Genomic DNA, 18683 nt, shown 5'->3' with positions numbered 1-18683 from the left:
TTTATTAAAAATCACCAGGACTGTAATCATTTGTTCAGTCGGCAACCTATAATCATTCATTTTCCACCAACTCTGCACTTTTGGGGAAAAGTGATGCTGTTCCCTGTAGTTTCATGTCCACCCCGTTATTATAGAATCATGGCTATATTCTGCCAGCTGGAGGGAAATCAGACACTGGGGTTTTTGAGTTCTCCTTTAAATATAGTCATGTGTGGCACTACGTTCTTATGACAACCTCCATCAAACCAGGCCACACCAGAGCCTAAAGCAACAGAGAGACCGTAAATATTATTGGTGTTAACCATTGCAAAACATGCCGCAGTGGCATTGCTAGTTGGTTGCTAGGCTGTTCTGGAGGGTTTTAGGTGGTTGTTTACTGTTTCAGATCAAAAGAGCCCACCTTAAAACCCCTATGATATTCTGGTCCCTAGATACTGTTTGTGTCTCTCCTTTTATGCAAGTCTAATTTTTGCATCCCCCCAAAAGTACAATAGCACTTATCTCCTAGACAACTTGCATTATAAATATATTCATGTTCGTAGCACAGTTAGTGCATCTACACACTGAAATTTGTAATCAAAATCCTACAGTAAAGAGTTAAATAGTAATGCTTGCTTTAACAAATTCAACTAATAAAGACTTCTCCATTCATTCTCCATAATTAACTAAACATTCAAAAGCTGAGTTTTATGCATGGACATTCTCTCTCCCATTAGCTGTCAAAAGAAGAAAATGACATAAAACAAAATATGATAATGACTCAAAAAACACAAACTGCCATCTTGAAGACTATCAAAGAAAATGGTACAAGATCGTGAACCATTCTAAGTATCAGGGAGCGCATTGAGCCATCAACCAGCCATTGGGGGCTGGTTATGGGCTGAATTACATCACCACATGGCTCTATATAGAGCAGGATATGTGGGGAGAGAACAGATGAGGCGTGCAGTCAGCGATCTGGTTGGGGTCCCTGCCACTGGAGTCGTCGCTCAGAGCCCGCAAACCTAGAGGCATGCGCTTTACCCCACATTCCTGAAACGCAATGGCTCAGCTATGCTCTCCAGGCATTTCTATCAGCTGCCTGTGGAAGGAAGCGTGTGCTGTGAGGGAAGGGTACAGTGGATTTACTATACCTGTCTGTGATGGCCTTCATAAACTCATCCAGCAGCTCATCATAGGCCTGTCCACGTATTCTTTTATGCCTCAGACCAATGTACAGAGGGTCCTTAAGGAGTTCCTGTGACAGGGAAAAGGGAAAAAGAGAGAAATAAAGTGGTTTTTAACCACACTTTTATAATCCCAGGCATCAAGTAGAAACAATAGCATGACATGATGATTTATTATATTACTCTAACTAGTACCATCAAAACTCAAAAAAAGCGAATGTTTATTATGTATACAGCTCCCCTTTCATTAGATTACATATGGTAATCTGGTTACCCCGCAGCTGGATAAACCTCTCACAGTTATTTGTGCCTGCGTGTGCTTAAGGAAACACAGAACAAGAACAAGAGAAAGAGAAATGTATGAAAGCATAAAAAGAGACAGAAAGAGGCCAACATGTGAAGAAAAAGAAAAACACTGCATTTTCAATTTGAAAGTCTAGCAGCTGTCGCTCTTGTACAGATCTGCAGACATTACACTGTGAGCCACAAACGCTATGGGAAAAACAGAAAAGAAGTAGAGAGAGAACGCAAGCAAGCATCAAATAAAAATTCTGGGCGCCCCATCACTGTCAGCATGCCAGTCATCCAGAAAAGAAAATGAATTAACAGAGCACCTGCATCACACTCAGCAGTTCTGATGTGTGGTGCATACTTAACATCGTATGGCAACAAGTCTGGAACTTTTTCCATGTTTTGATCACAGTGAGGAGGAAGTGCTTTCATCAGAACTCATTCCCACATGGCACACAAGATTTCAGTCAAAATCATTTCTGACGATCTGTCCTCAGTATTAAAGCATTTTTTATCTGACAGGACTAGTGAAAAAGAAAAAAGTTGTGTGGAACTGAAAAAGTAATAACTCCTGTGAAGTTTTAAAATTTCTACGAGACAGTCTTTAAAGTCAACATGCAGTTCGAAAATTGTTTGAATTTTCATTTCAAGTTATTGATCTTATTGTGAAAAATTCATCCATGTTTCTTTTTTTTTGACATTGTAATTCTTAACCAATATATCATAACTCAATTTTCCAGTGAATGACAGACTTCTCTGGTGACATAAAGTATGGCAGACTTTTCCAATCTTTAAAGATATGTCGCTACTTCGGTTTCATCTTCCTTCAAATTTCTTTTAAAATTCTAATGGATAACTTAAATTCATAAAAATGGCTTTACAGCAACAGCACGCATTGAATAGTATAAACAATACTGTTGTTGTTCGTAAGGTTTTTTAGACTATAACAACTTAGACACTATAAAAGCATTGATTTGCTTGGTAACACTTTGTACAAATTTTCATTAATAAATTTTACATTCTCAAAAGATATACATTTTTCATGTTCTACAGAAAATAAGAATATGTGCAGTAAAACAATGCAAGATCAATATCATGATCCATGAGAAACTCTGTTTAACTGAACTGGCATGCTGGCTTAAAAAAAAAACATGCAGGAAGACTGAAATTGATCTAAGGGGACATTCTTCTTCCAGCACTTCTTTGGATTTCTCCTTAAGAGTTTTACACAGCAATTGCGCTCATAAAGGTGCCCTTAAAAGGGAGGACTGTCTGGTTTCTGGCGGTAGGTGAATTCATCAGTGTGGGAGAGGAAACAGAGAGTGCAGTCTGAGATATGAGACGGTGACTGCAGGCAAATTTATTGTGTGTTCATAATGCTTCTAAGTGCACACTCAGTGGGAGGGGATATACTTCCAGAGGGTCTGGTTTGTTGTGAATGTGTTTTTTAATCTCAAGGCTGTCGATATAAAGGTTGCTTCTCTAAAGCTCACAGGAACCAAAACAAGCATCAAACTGCCACTCCTCCTCAGATGTGACATGTTTTGCCAGCTATTCCATCAATGGGGCGGAGCCAAAATAAGCCCTTCCCACACTGCATTTATAGGATGATCGCAGACTGCACCAGGACAAAACCAAAAACTGTTTATATTATTCATCATGGCCTGGATTTTGCCAACAAAACAAAAATAACGACTTTATTCAACGACTTTATTTTTTCTCTTCCCTGTCGGTCTCCTACGCTGTTGACATAGTAAACACAGTGCAGCACTTCCGGTTTTTACATCAGAACGGCGATTCATTATTGGCCGGCTCCTGCGTCAGCATTACATGCATGCGTCATGCTGCTCACATGTACAGCGTCGGCAGGTAGGAAGAAATTGTTGAATAAAGTCGTTATTTTTGTTTGTTTTTGCACACAAAGAGTATTCTCATTGCTTCATAAAATTAAGGTTGAACCACTGTAGTCACATGGACTATTTTAATGATGTCTTTACTATCTTTCTGGGCCTTGAAATTTGTTATGACATTGCTGTGTACAGGGAGATCAGAAAGCTCTCGGATTCCATTGGAAATATCATATCTTATGGGATTGGAACGACATGAGGGTGAGCAATTAATGACAGAAATTTTATTTTTGGGTGAACTAACCCTTCAATAAGAATACCATTAAAGCCCCACCCCTAAGTCTAACCTAAAATCTGACAACTTGATGAAAATGTAGTTCCGGGAGCAACAAAGATTAAATTTCCAATCAGTAATCACTTGATCTTCTTACCCATTTGATAAACACCAGAATGTATTCTGGTAAAATATATATTCACAAAATATAGGAATTATGTCAATCGTTGATGTTAGATAAGGCTCTTTTTTCTGAAAAACAAACACATTAGATTACAAGCTAATATAATATTTAAAATGACAGATAACATCTAAAATAACAAGATGTGCCTGCTCTCACAGAAAGTGAAGTGCTTGAAGTGCTCAAAAGGAACAAATCCACCTGATATAATTCAGGCAGAATCAGGACATAGTCTGATCCTAGATCAGCACAACTACTCAGAAGTGAATACAAGTACTGATTGGTCAGAGGGTGATGAGAGAAAGCCTTTTTCTCTTTGGGATTAATACCGGGTTTTGATGAACCATGCTTTGTGTGTGTGAACTGTAAGTGTATGTAGTCTTTCAGGTGAGATTAAGGCACAGGAACAGTCAGGGTCTGTTAGCCACAGTCAGAGAAGAATGAGAAAATGAGAGTCAGAGAGAGAGAGAGAGATCCCTAGGCCACCCACAACCAAAACAGACAGCACTTTGTTTTTGCGATGACATCATTTGGTTTCCTTCCAATATGTGAATGTATGCGTGTGGATGAGGTCACATGAGGTGATAGCAGTTTAGACAGAGTATCCCTGCTGTCAGTCAGCAGAAGGAGTCTCTGAAGTTTAATGATGATGTGTAAGAGACATCGTCAGAGATCATATTTCTCTTTTCCACCCGACACATTAACAGACTTGGTATCAGCAATCATGATCTGTTGTCTGGAGGTCTGCAGTGTATACAGGAGCTCAGAAATTTCCATGATACAGCACTGTTTAGACAAGGCACAATACTTCAGCAAAACTCACAGGAGGTGTTTACACAGATAGTGTTTACATGGGTTTGATTGCAATCTGCTTTGGCTGTTTGTGTATGTACAATCTGGATCCACAATGCAGCTGCAAAATTTACTGAACCTGTCCTCAACACTAGCACTAGTCAGACAGAGCAGCTACAGTAACATTTGAACCCAGGTCATGATATTTTCAGATCCTGCCTGATAACATCATGATAATACTATCCTATAAATAAATTAATTTAAATAAATTAAATACTTAAAATACATTTAAATACTTAAATTAAAACAACCCAAGTTGGGTTGAAAATGGACAAACCCAGCAGTTGGGTTAAATGTTTGCCCAACCTGCTGGGTAGTTTTATTTAACTGTTTAAAAATTGCTGTATTGCTGACTTAAAATGAACCCAAAGTATGCTGGAAATTAACATTTATTAAATTGCTTATTAATAAATGTTCACCTTTTGATTATTATTGTTGCCTCTAGTAATTATGTGTCTGATTTTTAATTTCCAACCTATTTTGAGTTCATATTAAGCCAGCCATATAGTAATTTTTAAACAATAGTTGGGTTAAAAGAACCCAATCGCTGGGTTTGTCCATTTTTAACCCAACTTGGGCTGTTTAGAACCCAGCATTCTTCAGTCCTTCCAGGATTTCGCGGGATTTTTTTCAGATTTTTGCGGCCTAAAATGAATGAATTTGCGGCGGCTTTTTTTTTTGCGGCGCACGAAAAAGTATTCTCGTCGCTTAATAACATTAAGGTTGAACCACTGTACTCACATGAACTGTTTTAAATACGTTTTAGTAGCTTTCTGGGCATCTGAAAGTGTTAATTATCTTGCTGGCAATGGAGGTCTCACTGAGCCATCGGATTTTATCAAAAATATCTTAATTTGTGTTTTGAAGATGAACAAAGGTCTTACGGGTGTGGAACGGGGTGAGTAATTAATGACAGAATTTTCAATTTTGGGTGAACTAACCCTTTAAGTTCTAAGGTGGCACCAGCCCCTGATTTGGCAGTGCTGTGAGGGCTGAGAGAAAAGCACTGAGCTTGAGTTGAGATGCAGATAATATTAACTTTTCTTTTTATTATTAATATTAAAAATATATACTAGGGTGTGAAAATGGCTAATAAGCCAATAAGTGCTCCTCTGCAGCATCTACTACAGTGGTAATTTATTCTTTTTTATTTCTAAATTAGTGTTTGCTTTCCTACATCGTGAAACCTTTAGTTTTACAAATGGGGACAAACTAGGAAGTATGAACAAATAATGTTTTGGACATCACATTAAAAATAACAGTCAAACTGGGCAATATTTAAAGCTTTGAAGTGCTGGGAAAAGTTGTGTGAAGCACTTCAAAGCATTAGACCATTTCTGCCACAAGTTATTTCTGTTAGTGTCACAATGTTTCTCATGGTTTCCAGATTAGACGTGCGATGGGAAGAAACTGCTTGAATTCACTGCAGAATTGATAACATCGCTGTGAAATCTTGTGAGAAGCATTTAGGTTAAATTCGTCGCAGAATTCTCTGTTAAACCACAGATATCAGATCAAATATCAGATATCATATCAGATCAAACAGTGTCCACAGCGGCACCGTTTGATCTGATATCTGTGGTTTAACAGAGAATTCTGTGACGAATGTGAACGCTTCTCACAAGATTTCACAGCGATAAAATTAATTCTTATACTGTTCTTATACTATTTTATTATTAAACAAATATATATGTATGTATATATATATATATTCCTCAAAAACCTCATAAGATTTAAATATAATAAATAATAATAATGTTATACTTTTTCTTTTACTAATGTGTTGTTCTTATACTATTTTAAAATTATACACAGATGGTACTCAACCAGAATGCGATTTTTGTTGCCACGGGTACCACCACAGTTGCAGCGGGATACGCATTTCTTCTCTTGACCGTTAAGTGGCGCTATAACCATAGATTTTCACATTATGGAGTGGATGTATCACAGCTCATTTTCGCAAGTAGCAGTCAACCATGCCATGTGGAGATTACCACATTTTTAAAAAAAAATACTAATCAAAAAGATAAAAAAAAAAAATCACATTCATATAACCAAATGTAGTAATCAAACGCCACTGTAAACATTTGCTGTTCAGAACAAATTCAAACAGAACAGTAAATGTCAAAATTGTGTTTACTTTTCCATGGACTGTGCTTTATATTGCAGTACTAATACCTGTATTTAAAAAAAAAAATCTTAAATATGCATTATGTTATTTTCTCCTTGTAATAAAATAAAAAAAAACTATAGAAGTGTGAATTATATATGCTACACATTTGCATGGAAGTATTAAGAGTGCTAGTGTAGTTTTCAAATAGGCTACATGAATTAGGATTTGCATGAGAGTGTAAACAAGACAAGACCATAGCCTTGTGGGCAGCACTACTATATATTTCACAGCTGTACTTCAGGTGATCTAAGTTCGAGTCTTGGCTCGAGGTTCAGGCATGTCAAACCAACATGATAGTTTGGTCACAAACTTTAGCCTCTAGTTTAATATTTGTCTCAAATAAAAATGTGAAATGTACAATGTAGCCTACATATGAAATGTACGTTAATTGATTCGAAACAATTTTCAAAGCTTTGTTATTCATTGTCTGTCATTTTTATTTTTTAGTAGGCTATGTTTATTTTTAACTCATACTTAATGACAACGACAATTTAAATATTTGCTCTTTAACAGATGTTGGCCGGCGACACCATTTATGTCTTTCCGTTTGTGATGCGTAGAAATAAGAAAGAGTAGACCATTATGGTCAAGTGAAAATTGAAATTCAGTTAAAAATTTATGTTTAAATATTTTCAATTGTTAAAATTTATTAGTATAAATACACATATTATTTTTTATATTTTAGTATTATATATTTCAGTATATAATCTAAATGCTACACAAAAATAATATGTGCAAACTCCTAAATGTAATAGTGTATATATTTTCACTGGGGTGCAAATAACGACTGCAATTACGAGGCACAAATAGTAGCCGACAGGAAATCCAGTTTGCTGACATGAACAATTAGCGCACTTAAGCTCTTCATAAAAAGCCTGCGCAAAGCCCCTCCATGTTATTTGCACATCTTGAACTTTCTCTAGCAGCCAGACCACAGACAGCGTTCTTTATGGATTAGAGTTTAACCAGAGCGTATAGGGCCTGGATCAAGCAACCATAAATGATGTGTGCTGATCCTGGATCAGATTCCTCACTGTCTGTACTGATGTTAGTGACTGTGCTTGGAGAGTCAAAACTGATCCAGGTGCAGTCGTCAAGCTCCCTCTGACAGGCAGAAAGAAAGGAGTCAGCCTGAACCCAGTAGGCGTCTTGCTCCTTTAGAAATAACAGTAGACTTAATCCTTTAATAACACTCATTTTATCATCTGACTGCACAGTCCTATAAAATGCACACACACAGCTGTGGGGGTATAAGCAGTGAGTTCATCAATCAGATCTGTCATCTCTTCAGAATATCCTGAAAACAAGGTCTTAATTATCTCAGACTTCATCCAAAGTCGGCCAAATGGCGCAGCTGAAGAAGTCTTTCAGTTTTAGACTTGTAGTGGGACAGAAGACTAAACAGCGAGCTATGTGTGCGGGTATGAAATACTGCGTACGCATTTATGTCTGTCTGTCTATGTTGAGACCATTTTAATAACAAAAACAGACTCTTTATCGTGAACATACGCATGCAACATTAACCCAGACAGTACAAAATAAACAAATAAATAAAGTTAAACCAAAACAAATGATAAATAAGTGAAACTAAATTGAAAAAGAAACTTTTTTCCCTCCATTCCTCCAGCTGAATACACTTGGATGCAGACCGAGACAGGGGGCCAAAATCTAGAGAGTCAACTCATTAAAGTGTTTTGATGCCTGAGGGTACGCTGAATCGCTGACTGGCCACTCTGGATTTAGCATCGCAGCAGAAGACACATGTGGAGCTGGCCTGCTGGATACTGAAGCAGAACTGAACGGGAAAACTGACTCAGAGCAGTTACACAACAGTGTTAATGTGCTTTTACCTTCATACACATTTATGAGCTTTTGTGCAGACCAACAATAGTGTGAAGTTGTTAAATGAGTTAAGGAACTTCGAATTTTAGAGTAAAAGCAAGAATTGTTGACATGACATACCTCATATTAACTGAGATATACGTAATTGCATCTCTTGAATTCAAAGTAATATGCTTTGGGTAAGATAGTCAAAGTCTCTTATGCCGGGTTTGCACTGAACGATTTTAGCCCCGATTTTCACTCGCTGATAGTTTTGTGGAAATCACTGACAAATGCCCGAAATCTGAGGCAAATCGGTGCTCGTTCACATGAGTCAAAAATAATCACGTAGTGTGACTGATCAAAGATGCGATCTGCATGCTATGAAATGCATGCTAAATATCTGGACCTGTCTGTGACTTAGAGTCATGTGTTTTGACTTTAAATTACATCGGAGTCAACCTACAGCCAATGAGAGAGCAAAGATACAGGGCAAGGGAAAGTTCAGGTGGGAGGAGTCCTGCAACAACATCAGCAAGAAGCATGGCTTCTGCAAGTAACCATTCTCTCTTTCATGTTCTTTTTTTTCTTTTTCGCTGCAAATCGGCACATAGACAACTTGGATCACAATCTTCTTGCATGCATCATTTTAACAAGAAGAAATCCAGTCTTGTGTGAGAACTCCACTCACATGTGATTTTACATTATTTCCTGTATCAGTTCTCATGTGTGTTTGGTTGTGAAACGTAGTTTGTAGACCAGACAGAGTTGTTGGCGATACTTTCTACTGAAATTGTCACTGATCTGTCAAATAATGTGCACGCAAAAATAGAAAAGTTATTTTAAATCTGATTAAATAAATGTAGCCTTAGTGAGCATAAGAGACTTCTTTCAAAAACATAAAAGGAATTCTTAATTATTCCAAACTTTTGACTGGTAGTGTATTATATATACAAAGTTATGTCATGAAACTCTAGATGGCGCAGGCTCCTTAACCCAATCTGCTTGCAATTACATCATTCTCTATAGGGCACAGCTGATTGGTTCCCGCTGTATTGGTAGCCAATGAGCTTGCTGCTCAACATTCAAATGCCTATTATTAGCTGTAGCAGTTTGCAGCGCACTTTCAGAAACCCTCCACCCTCCCCAGCTCAACCTGCATAGATCTGCTATGGGGGTGATTCATGTATGCTTGTACAGCAGCAGTATGTCTTGCTTGCTCATTGCAACATGCTGTGTGTATTAGCAGTGGCAAGTTCCGTACTTGCTCTGCAGCAGCAGCAGCTATCTACTAATACTATTAACTATTTACTAAATTAAAAGCTCTAATTTTACCCTAAAATGTTAAAGCTAAAAAAGTGCATGTCCATGTCATTTTGAGACTTACAGTTCCATTACTGTACATATGCATGTACTGTACATATAAGATATAACTTCAATAGAAAGACAAGTGTCTCTAAAACATAAAGCCTTGGAAGTCATACACTCTTTCTTAGTCTTTTCTTCTCTCACTTTACTCTGTCATTCTCCCTCCATCTGAGAATCGGCATCTATGATGGCATGGCTTAGCCACTGCTCTGGCACAGAAAGGGAGTGCCAGGTGGACACTGGCACAAAGCCTTGGTAGATGAGGCAGTGGTTTTCTATTTCTGCAGTGCCACACCCTAAGCCCTGTTGAGAATGACACAGACTTTACACTCACTAAATTTAACCTCTGAACTCATTGGGCTATTAATAACCTACAGCTATTACAGCAGTAACCTCCGTCCTTCTGGACAACACCTCAACATTGCGACCAGTGAAAACAAACAAGATGGCAGATTAAAGTCGTGAAAGAGGATGTGGTTGCTATGAATAGTTATGTTCCTCTTTGATTATGTCAGAGTAAGCGAGATGGCAAGCGGGTGTCAGCAGTCACGGTCTGGATGGCTGTGGTGCCACATGTCTGCCTACCTCATTGTCTGTCCCCACGTCCAGCATTACAGGCAGGCACTGCTGAGGAGGCATTCCACCACAGGCAGTGTAGAGGGCCAGTTTACCCACTGGGATGCCCATGCCATAGCAGCCCAGATCCCCCAGGCCCAGTATCCTCTCTCCATCTGTCACTACTACAGCCTAATAAAAAATACAACCAAGTTATTGAGACAGTAAGCAAATTTAGAAACAGGCTGCATGAACAACCAAATCATTTGTAAATTTTTAGGTGAACAAAGTTTTTTTTTTAACCAAAAAATATGGGCCATGCATGCATTATAAGGACCCATGATTTTAATAACACACACACGCACACAAGTATATATATATATATATATATATATATATATAGATAGATAGATAGATAAATATAGATACACACACATGCACATTTTTTTTTGCTAAAAGATTTCAAATAATTTAAAGAAATTAATAATTTTATTCGGCAAGGGCACATTAACTTTATTGATAGTGACAAAACATTTATAATGAAAAAAAAAAGACATTTATAATGTTACAAAAGATATATATTTTAAATAAATTCTGTTCTTTTATGGTACCTAAAAATTCTGAAAAAAAGTCATGATTTCCACAAAAATATTGTACAGCACAACTGTTTTTAACATTGACAGTACTAAAAAACGTTTCTTAATCCTAATAACATACTGGAGTAATGGCTTCTAAAGATTCAGCTAAAATATATAAAAAGAGAAAAAAAATTTTAATTGTAACAATATTTCACAATATTACATTTTTTTTTTTAACTGTATTTTTGATCAAAGAAACGTAGCCTTGGTAAGAATTTTTAATGCCTTTTTAAAAAGAATCGTACTGACCCCAATTTTGTGAATGGTAGTGTGTATATAATGTTTTGGACACTACAGAAGTCCACACATTTAATTCACTCTACAAAGCTTGCTGATCTAATTTAAGCACTTTATTATCAAATCACTTTCTTTATTGTATTTTTATGTTTTTGTCCTGGATTCAGCATATGCATTTTTAACTGGATCTGTGATATTCTAGGTTGGCATGTAAGTCTGCCCTCCAGTAACAAACAGATTTTCTGCTTTTATAATCACATTTTCACATATTCACAATAAACTACCAAATTGAAAATAACAGCATGAGCTGTGTAATTCAATCCCATTACCGGACGCAATTGATCCCAAAGCAAGAACAACGTGTTTTTTTCCGTTAACACTGTGATGCAGATGCAGTAGGTGTTTAACATTTTTACTGCTTCATTTCATGCCACCCCACATTGTTCCTCAACATGCCAAAGCCCTAAAGGGTGCGACATCATTACCTTAATAACTTTTAAATGCTTAATGAGTAGATTAATATGACTTTATTGCATCGTTTTCACGGTACAAGTCTTATGCATTTGGAATCAATGTCTTTGGAATTGGAGAAACCCTGGAGAGTTTTAATTTGTGTCTGACCATGAAAGTTCTGGTACATTGTGTAATAGTACAAGGTGGTGTAGATGTAAGTGGGCAGTACTTACACGAATGTCCTTCTCTGGCCAGCTCTGAAGTAGTGTGGGGATGTGGGAGCGGTCATGAATTGTAATAAATAGGCCCCTAGGAGAGAGAAAAAAGCACAAATTAAAAAACATGCTCAACTGAATTGATTCTGCTTTCCGTGTCAGCAAGTGTTTCCATTCATTATACATGGAATCAGATTACCAAAACATTTAAACAAATCAGTGGACATCTAAAATGAGGAGGTTGAGTTTTATCATGTCCAGTGTAGATTCACTTTCCAGTTCCATTTGGAGCAATTCATGTACCACCTTCAGGTAAATGATAGGCACACAGCTCCTAACTATAAAGAGGCTCATTCACAGTTTTTTTTTTTTTTTTTTTTCACTTCAGTGACTGATTTTGGCAAATCATAGTCTCCCCTGGCATGTGACTTACAACTTGTTACTTACAACTCAACTTACCCTTAAATTCACTGTCAGCTTCAGTGTTGTTAAAAAAAAAAAAAACTAAAAATATCAAAAATATTTTTCAGTAACTGAAATAAAACTGAAATAAAATATAAACATGAGATGAAAAATAAACTAAAAATCAAACAAAAATAAGAAATGTTGCCTTGTCAACTAACTTAAATATGTTTAAATACTCATTGAGCTCCCTCTGAAACTTCTGAAACTATCTGCTGCTGTTGCTGAGCTACTATAAATAAGTTGATTATATATTATTTTATCCCATATTTCACTGTGCTTTATTTCTGTACTCTCAATTATTTTTTAATCCAAATCAAATCTATCAACCTCCCACGTGTAAATAATGAAGAGTCTATTTTTTATAGCCACCCATTCCACCCATAACCTTCTTCAAATAAATCATCAGCTTCAAACCTGGGCTACTGCGACAAGAAACCTGTTTCTCAAATTCACTTCCTGTTACCATTTGTGATTGAAGTTCAAGGGGAGGGCTACTGATTTTGTGTTTCAACAGAAAGACTGTGTTGTTTGAGCATAGTTAAACCAGCCTGGATCAGTCTGGAAAGTCATGCTTGTTGATCATGTTTTAGTAGAGGTTATACTTGATTGATCCATGCCTAGAAAACAGATGAACGAACGCTCACAAATATTCTGATCCATGCATAAGTTACTCAGATGTGGCACATGTTTGCCCAGTTTTATATGTGGTCTTCGAGTGGTGTATGATCTTGGTGTGTGGTTTGTCTTAGTTGCTAATGGTTGTAGGTCAAAGAGGTGTGGAACAGTTGTCAATCATGGGATGAATAAATATGACAAACAACCTTGGCTTAACCTTGCTCAGTTTTGTTTTACTGTACACAGACATCAAGTGTAGCGTTAGTTCTGGCAGGTCACGTCAGTTAAGCTCACATCTAGTGTTGTCAAAAGTAGCGACTTCGATATCAAATCGATACTAAAATTTTAAAATTGTGATGCTTTGAGCACTATTGAGTGGATTCGTAAACACCTCTGATTGGCCATTGTGTTCACGTGCTCAACATATGTCTGCGACTGGCTACAATGATCAAAGCTTCAAAAACATGTAAATAGACATCAATGATGCTCTTCATCGAGCACTTACACAGATACACACTGAAGCGTTTGAATGCAGGCGTCTATCAGAGGAACGGTCCGCTGATAGACCCCTGCTTTCAAATGCTCCCGCTCCTGCTTTCAAAATGCTTTCAAATTCAAACACAGACATATATTTTGAGCGAGTGAACACAATGGCCAATCAGAGGTGTTTACGAATCCACTCAACAGAGCTCAAAGCGTCACATTTTTAAAATTTCAGTATTGACTTGGTATCGAAGTCGGTACTACGAACGTAGTCCTGACAGAAATACAGTTGGAGATGATGCAGTAGATATAAACAAATGCACAGTGGCATTCATATTTTTCTGGTCTTCTCTCTGTAGCTCAAACTCTCCTTTGACCACTCTTTTTCACTTTTAATATTTTTTTTTTTGATCTCATGAGTTCCACTGAGCGTAACTGGATGAGCAGGATGCCTGGGACATCTTTCACATTGACCTCAAAAATATCTTGAACATACACCTACTGCAGATCTTTCTTCCTTCAACCTACGGCTTCATGGAAAACTTCCAATCTCTCAGTCAGCCTAAGTTCACAGAATCCATAAAAAAAAAACAGATCATTCTTACATCTGGAAGAATCTTGAAATTAGACTTTACTAGGTGGACTTGATCCAGTTCCAAGAAGCCTACAAATGGAGGACATCTTGTGACAGGAAGACACCTCAGGCAATGACAGGAAATCTAAAGATGGGTATATAACAAATTATATGACTCCAGGGATACAGTTTAGACATCCTTTTAGGCATCAACAAGATGTTGCTAAATTCCAGTGCAGCGGAAAAGACACATAAGAGCTCTTCCCCAGTAGCTGACCTAAAGTCAAACGAAAAGCACACGCCTGGGAGCAGGGATAATGCTCGAAACACAAACATAATTCAGACTGCATGCTCCTCTGACACAGAACTCTTTAAAAGTCATTCATCACCTAGCACCATGGTGAAGTGAACAAACTTAAAAATATAATAAATGAAATGGATAATATAGATTTTAAGTTCTGCAGTATTATGAAATCCTCACTCAGAAGTGCCTGTTGGAAGCCTCATGACTGTCTACAACCATCTTCTTCTGAAACAAACAGGATCCGACAGTTAAAAGAATTTTAAAGGACCAAATAAGAATGTAAAACATCATTTAAAGTTGTCAGGAACCAACTTGGTGCTCATCTAAAAATATTATACTGTACTACCATTTAAAAGTTTGGGGTCAGTAGTCTCTTACCAAGGCTACATTTATTTGAGCAAAAATATAGTAAAAACTGTAATACTGTGAAATATTATAATGTAAAATAACTAGTTTCTATTTTAATGTATTTTAAAATGTAATTTATTCCTGTGATGGCAAAAATGAACTTTAAGTAACCAGTACTCCAGTCTTCAGTGTCACATGATCCTTCAGAAATCATTCTATGCTTATTTTGTGCTCAAGATTCTTCTTTATATTATGTTGAAAACAGTTACCTTGCTTAATATTTTAGTGGATAACGAATTTATTTTAGGGTTAGTTGATAAATAGAAAGTTCAAAAGAACAGCATTTATTTGAAAGAGAAATTTTCTGTAAGATTATAAATGTCTTTACTGTCATGGTTGATCAATTTAATGCATCCTTGCTTGTTAAATGTATTAACTTAATGTATATATATTATATATAGTATATACAGTGTAAAATATTATACTATACTGAAAATATATAAAGCATCCTGTCTACTAAGATGCCCTCCTCTGGTCATTTTTAAAGACATGATCTTTGCTGCTTATGATATCCCATCATCCTGTGCTTGTGGTTTGGCGGATGGCTGAAAGAATAAAAATGGCATCTAAAGGAGTGGATGAAAGTAAATTCATTTGTAATTGTAAATTTTCCCCATTTTTTCCTAATGTATGATTTCAATTTTACTGGGAAATAAGCACAGTACTCATTAAAAATCTTGCATTGTTATGTTCTTTCAAATTTGTTTAACATCATTGCAAATGATGTTATGATGCCTTGGAAACCCGTTTCCTTCTTAAAAACATTTCAGACTAAAGTGTCCCAGGTTTTGACTGCTCTATGAAATTCTCCACAGTGACGCAAACTTATGCATGATGAGGGGAAAACCACAACAGATCTTTTAAACAGGTTTGAACCATACCCAGACAGCCTGGACAACTTCCCCCACATTATGTCTGACATAGTGCTGTCAAAGTATGGGTACTTTGGTACCAAGTTGATACTGCGATTTAAAAAATTTACCAATACCAGCCTTTCTGTAGTACCAGTTATATTAAAAACCAGGGCAACTCACTACTTGCTGAAAGGCGGCTGCTTTTTTAAGCGCTCTGTGAAGAGCATCAAAGTTTTCTATTTACAACATGTTTTGATTGTAGCTAATCACAGACATTTCTGTTGAGTGCATGAATACAATGGCCAGTCAAAGGTGTTGAAGTTAGTCAGGGCTGCATCCACTCAATAATGCACAAAATGCACAAAAACTCATTGCAGTTCTGCATGCTGTTGAATACTTTCTTAACCAACAACTAATAGTTCCTCATTTTATTATTAACCTTTTTAAAGCCATGTTTACTTATAAATATTTAAAGGCTATGTGCTGATTTAAAGGGAATATTGCAGGTTAGAGCTTCAGTGAATAAATGTATAGAAAAATAATGTAGGAACTAGATTTTCTTTAAAATATATGTAAAAATACTCTACTTAGGCTTTCTGGAGTGCGGTCCATTTAAACAATAGGAAAACAATGGATTGCAATGACAGTTCGGACGCTGAGGAAATTGTAAATGTTTGTTTATACTCGTATGACGGACCACAGTCATACAATTAGCCTGCTATGCGGCCAAGAGAGCAGGGACAGGCCAGGATTAGACAGAAGAGCGGTCAGAGGAGACAAATTGAGTTATGGTGTGAGGAGAACCAGTGGAGAACAGGGCAGGAGACCAGTGTTAGCTTACAGATACACGTTAGCTAACGATATGTAACACTGTGCTCAGATCACAATATTGTACAGATTATTATCATGTATCAGGCAACAGCAAAGCTAGTATTGGTCATCTAGGAGTATTGATACTTAACAATAACAGAAACGAATAAGCTTTGATCAGACGTATGTCACACTCGTTAATATCCGTCCACACTAACGTTCTGTGATATAGCGGTTTCACGATTGATTTGGCAGTAAGCAAAAAAAGACTTACGGTGCACAGTTCACGTTTTTATTGAGCTGCATCTCTGACGGATCCGTGACCATCATGTCTCCCGCCCGCGGCCAAACCACAGACAGTATAGTGTTATTGTATGTGTTTCATGCTATCCTTTATTCATTAATTCTGTGTTATGAGTTTATTCCATGCCGGTTCACTGATAGTGTGAGTAATTAGTAATTATAATTATTATTAGTTCATTTTATTTTATTTCTTTTTTTTTTAATAGTTTTTTGCTATGGTACCAAAATTGGTAAATTTTGGTACTGTGACAAAACTAGTCTTACGTGATATGAAAAATTAAAATTTCAGACAAAAAAATAATGTCTTTTCTGATGAGGTTCACAATAGAAACTCAACCATCTAGCATTAACTAATTCAGTTCTGGCTAAGTGCCAGCCCTACTCTGCAGCAATTATCTTGTTCTTCTAAAAGTCACTTGAAAAAATAAAGCAGGGGGAAAGACAAATGCTCTGATATAAGATCAAAAATTATTAAACAGTGGAGAGAGAGAATGAAGGGTCATGAGACATTAAAGCAAATATGACCTTTGAAGAAGCCACAAAGCCAAATCCAATCAGCTCTCAAAGCTAATTTTCATTGTATCACAATCATTTTCTGCAACACTGACAAATGGCCTTTATATTTTCTGAAGGTACAGTTGGGGGTGGTGATATGGTGCTCAGGAGTGAAAAAAAAAAGAAAAGAAAAAAGTAATTTAACATACAGAGCATAAATGTGATCCATTTGCATTTGTACTCTGCCTCAAATGTATCTACAAATACAATAAAGCATGTGTATTTTCCAGACAGTCGAAATTTAGAATTTATTAATACAAAATCACATTTATGAATTTGTGGATTGTGTTGTGTAACTGTTCGACTACAGTATATCTCTGTACACCAGGGGCGTTTCCTCCGAGGAGGCAAGGGAGGCAGTGCCTCCTCAAAAAAAAAAAAATAGGAGAAATGAGAAAATAATCCATATTACATATAAAACAACACAAATATTACAAATTATGACATTAAAAAGAGCGCAAGTCACTTGTATTTCTTAAGGAACACTGCCCAACAGCGACACCCGCAGGTAAAGTTAGATCAGGAGTCATGCCTCCCTTTGCTCTTATAGAAAACCATAGAAAACCATCAGACCCCCGGTGTGCAGTGGGTTTTGTGGGGGGTAATTGAGAAGAAATGGTTGAAAGTCACGTGAGAGGAGGCAATGTCTCCATCGCGCTATAATTGGATGTAATTGGTTATGATTGGATATGATTGGTTTGTGCGATAAATCCCGCCTCTTGTTTACGTGCACGTTCCGCGCGTCAGTTTGAATGAACAAATGATGGCGTCAATGGGAAGACTGATTGAAATGTAAGTAAACAGATCACCCAGTTAGATATCACTGCTTTATGTCACGTCAAAATCAAACTTGAAATGGATTGAAAACACGATGACTGCGGGGTTTTTAGTGCAATCAGCTTGGTGAAATTAAAAATACAATTCGTGTCTGTGACAGACGGTGTTTACAGAGCATAACTGTTGATCCAAAATAGTCTAAGTTGACTATTAAAAAGCAAAACATCAATACACAAATAAAATATAAGCAAAACATCAATACACAAATAAAATATGCCTTTAGTTATTATTTTGGAATGAATGTAGAAATGCTTAAAACACTAACTTGATGAGATCGACTTGGTTTTGATAAATAGAACATTTATTACAATACATTGTTAATGTAAAATTACAAAATAGAATTGTATTTGGTTTCTTTTTTGATGTAATGTAAAGTAATGTTCATTTAACAAGGAAGATATGTC

At 36.7% G+C, this 18683-nt stretch overlaps 1 protein-coding gene across 1 annotated transcript in view; it reads right to left on the bottom strand.

Annotated features, from left to right (window-relative positions):
* me1 (malic enzyme 1, NADP(+)-dependent, cytosolic) overlaps window positions 1–18683 on the bottom strand; it is an 82802-nt gene that overhangs the window by 17523 nt on the left and 46596 nt on the right. The window contains exons 4-6 of the mRNA XM_051866048.1: window positions 12090–12165; window positions 10559–10720; window positions 1134–1237 (exon numbers count right to left, since the gene is read on the bottom strand). Of these exons, the coding sequence (XP_051722008.1) occupies window positions 1134–1237; window positions 10559–10720; window positions 12090–12165 (342 nt within the window). The remainder of the gene's footprint in view (window positions 1–1133; window positions 1238–10558; window positions 10721–12089; window positions 12166–18683) is intronic.

Source organism: Ctenopharyngodon idella, chromosome 16 (genome assembly GCF_019924925.1).
Source record: "Ctenopharyngodon idella isolate HZGC_01 chromosome 16, HZGC01, whole genome shotgun sequence".
Lineage (NCBI taxonomy): Eukaryota > Metazoa > Chordata > Actinopteri > Cypriniformes > Xenocyprididae > Ctenopharyngodon > Ctenopharyngodon idella.
This window is presented reverse-complemented; position numbering and strand designations above follow the sequence as displayed.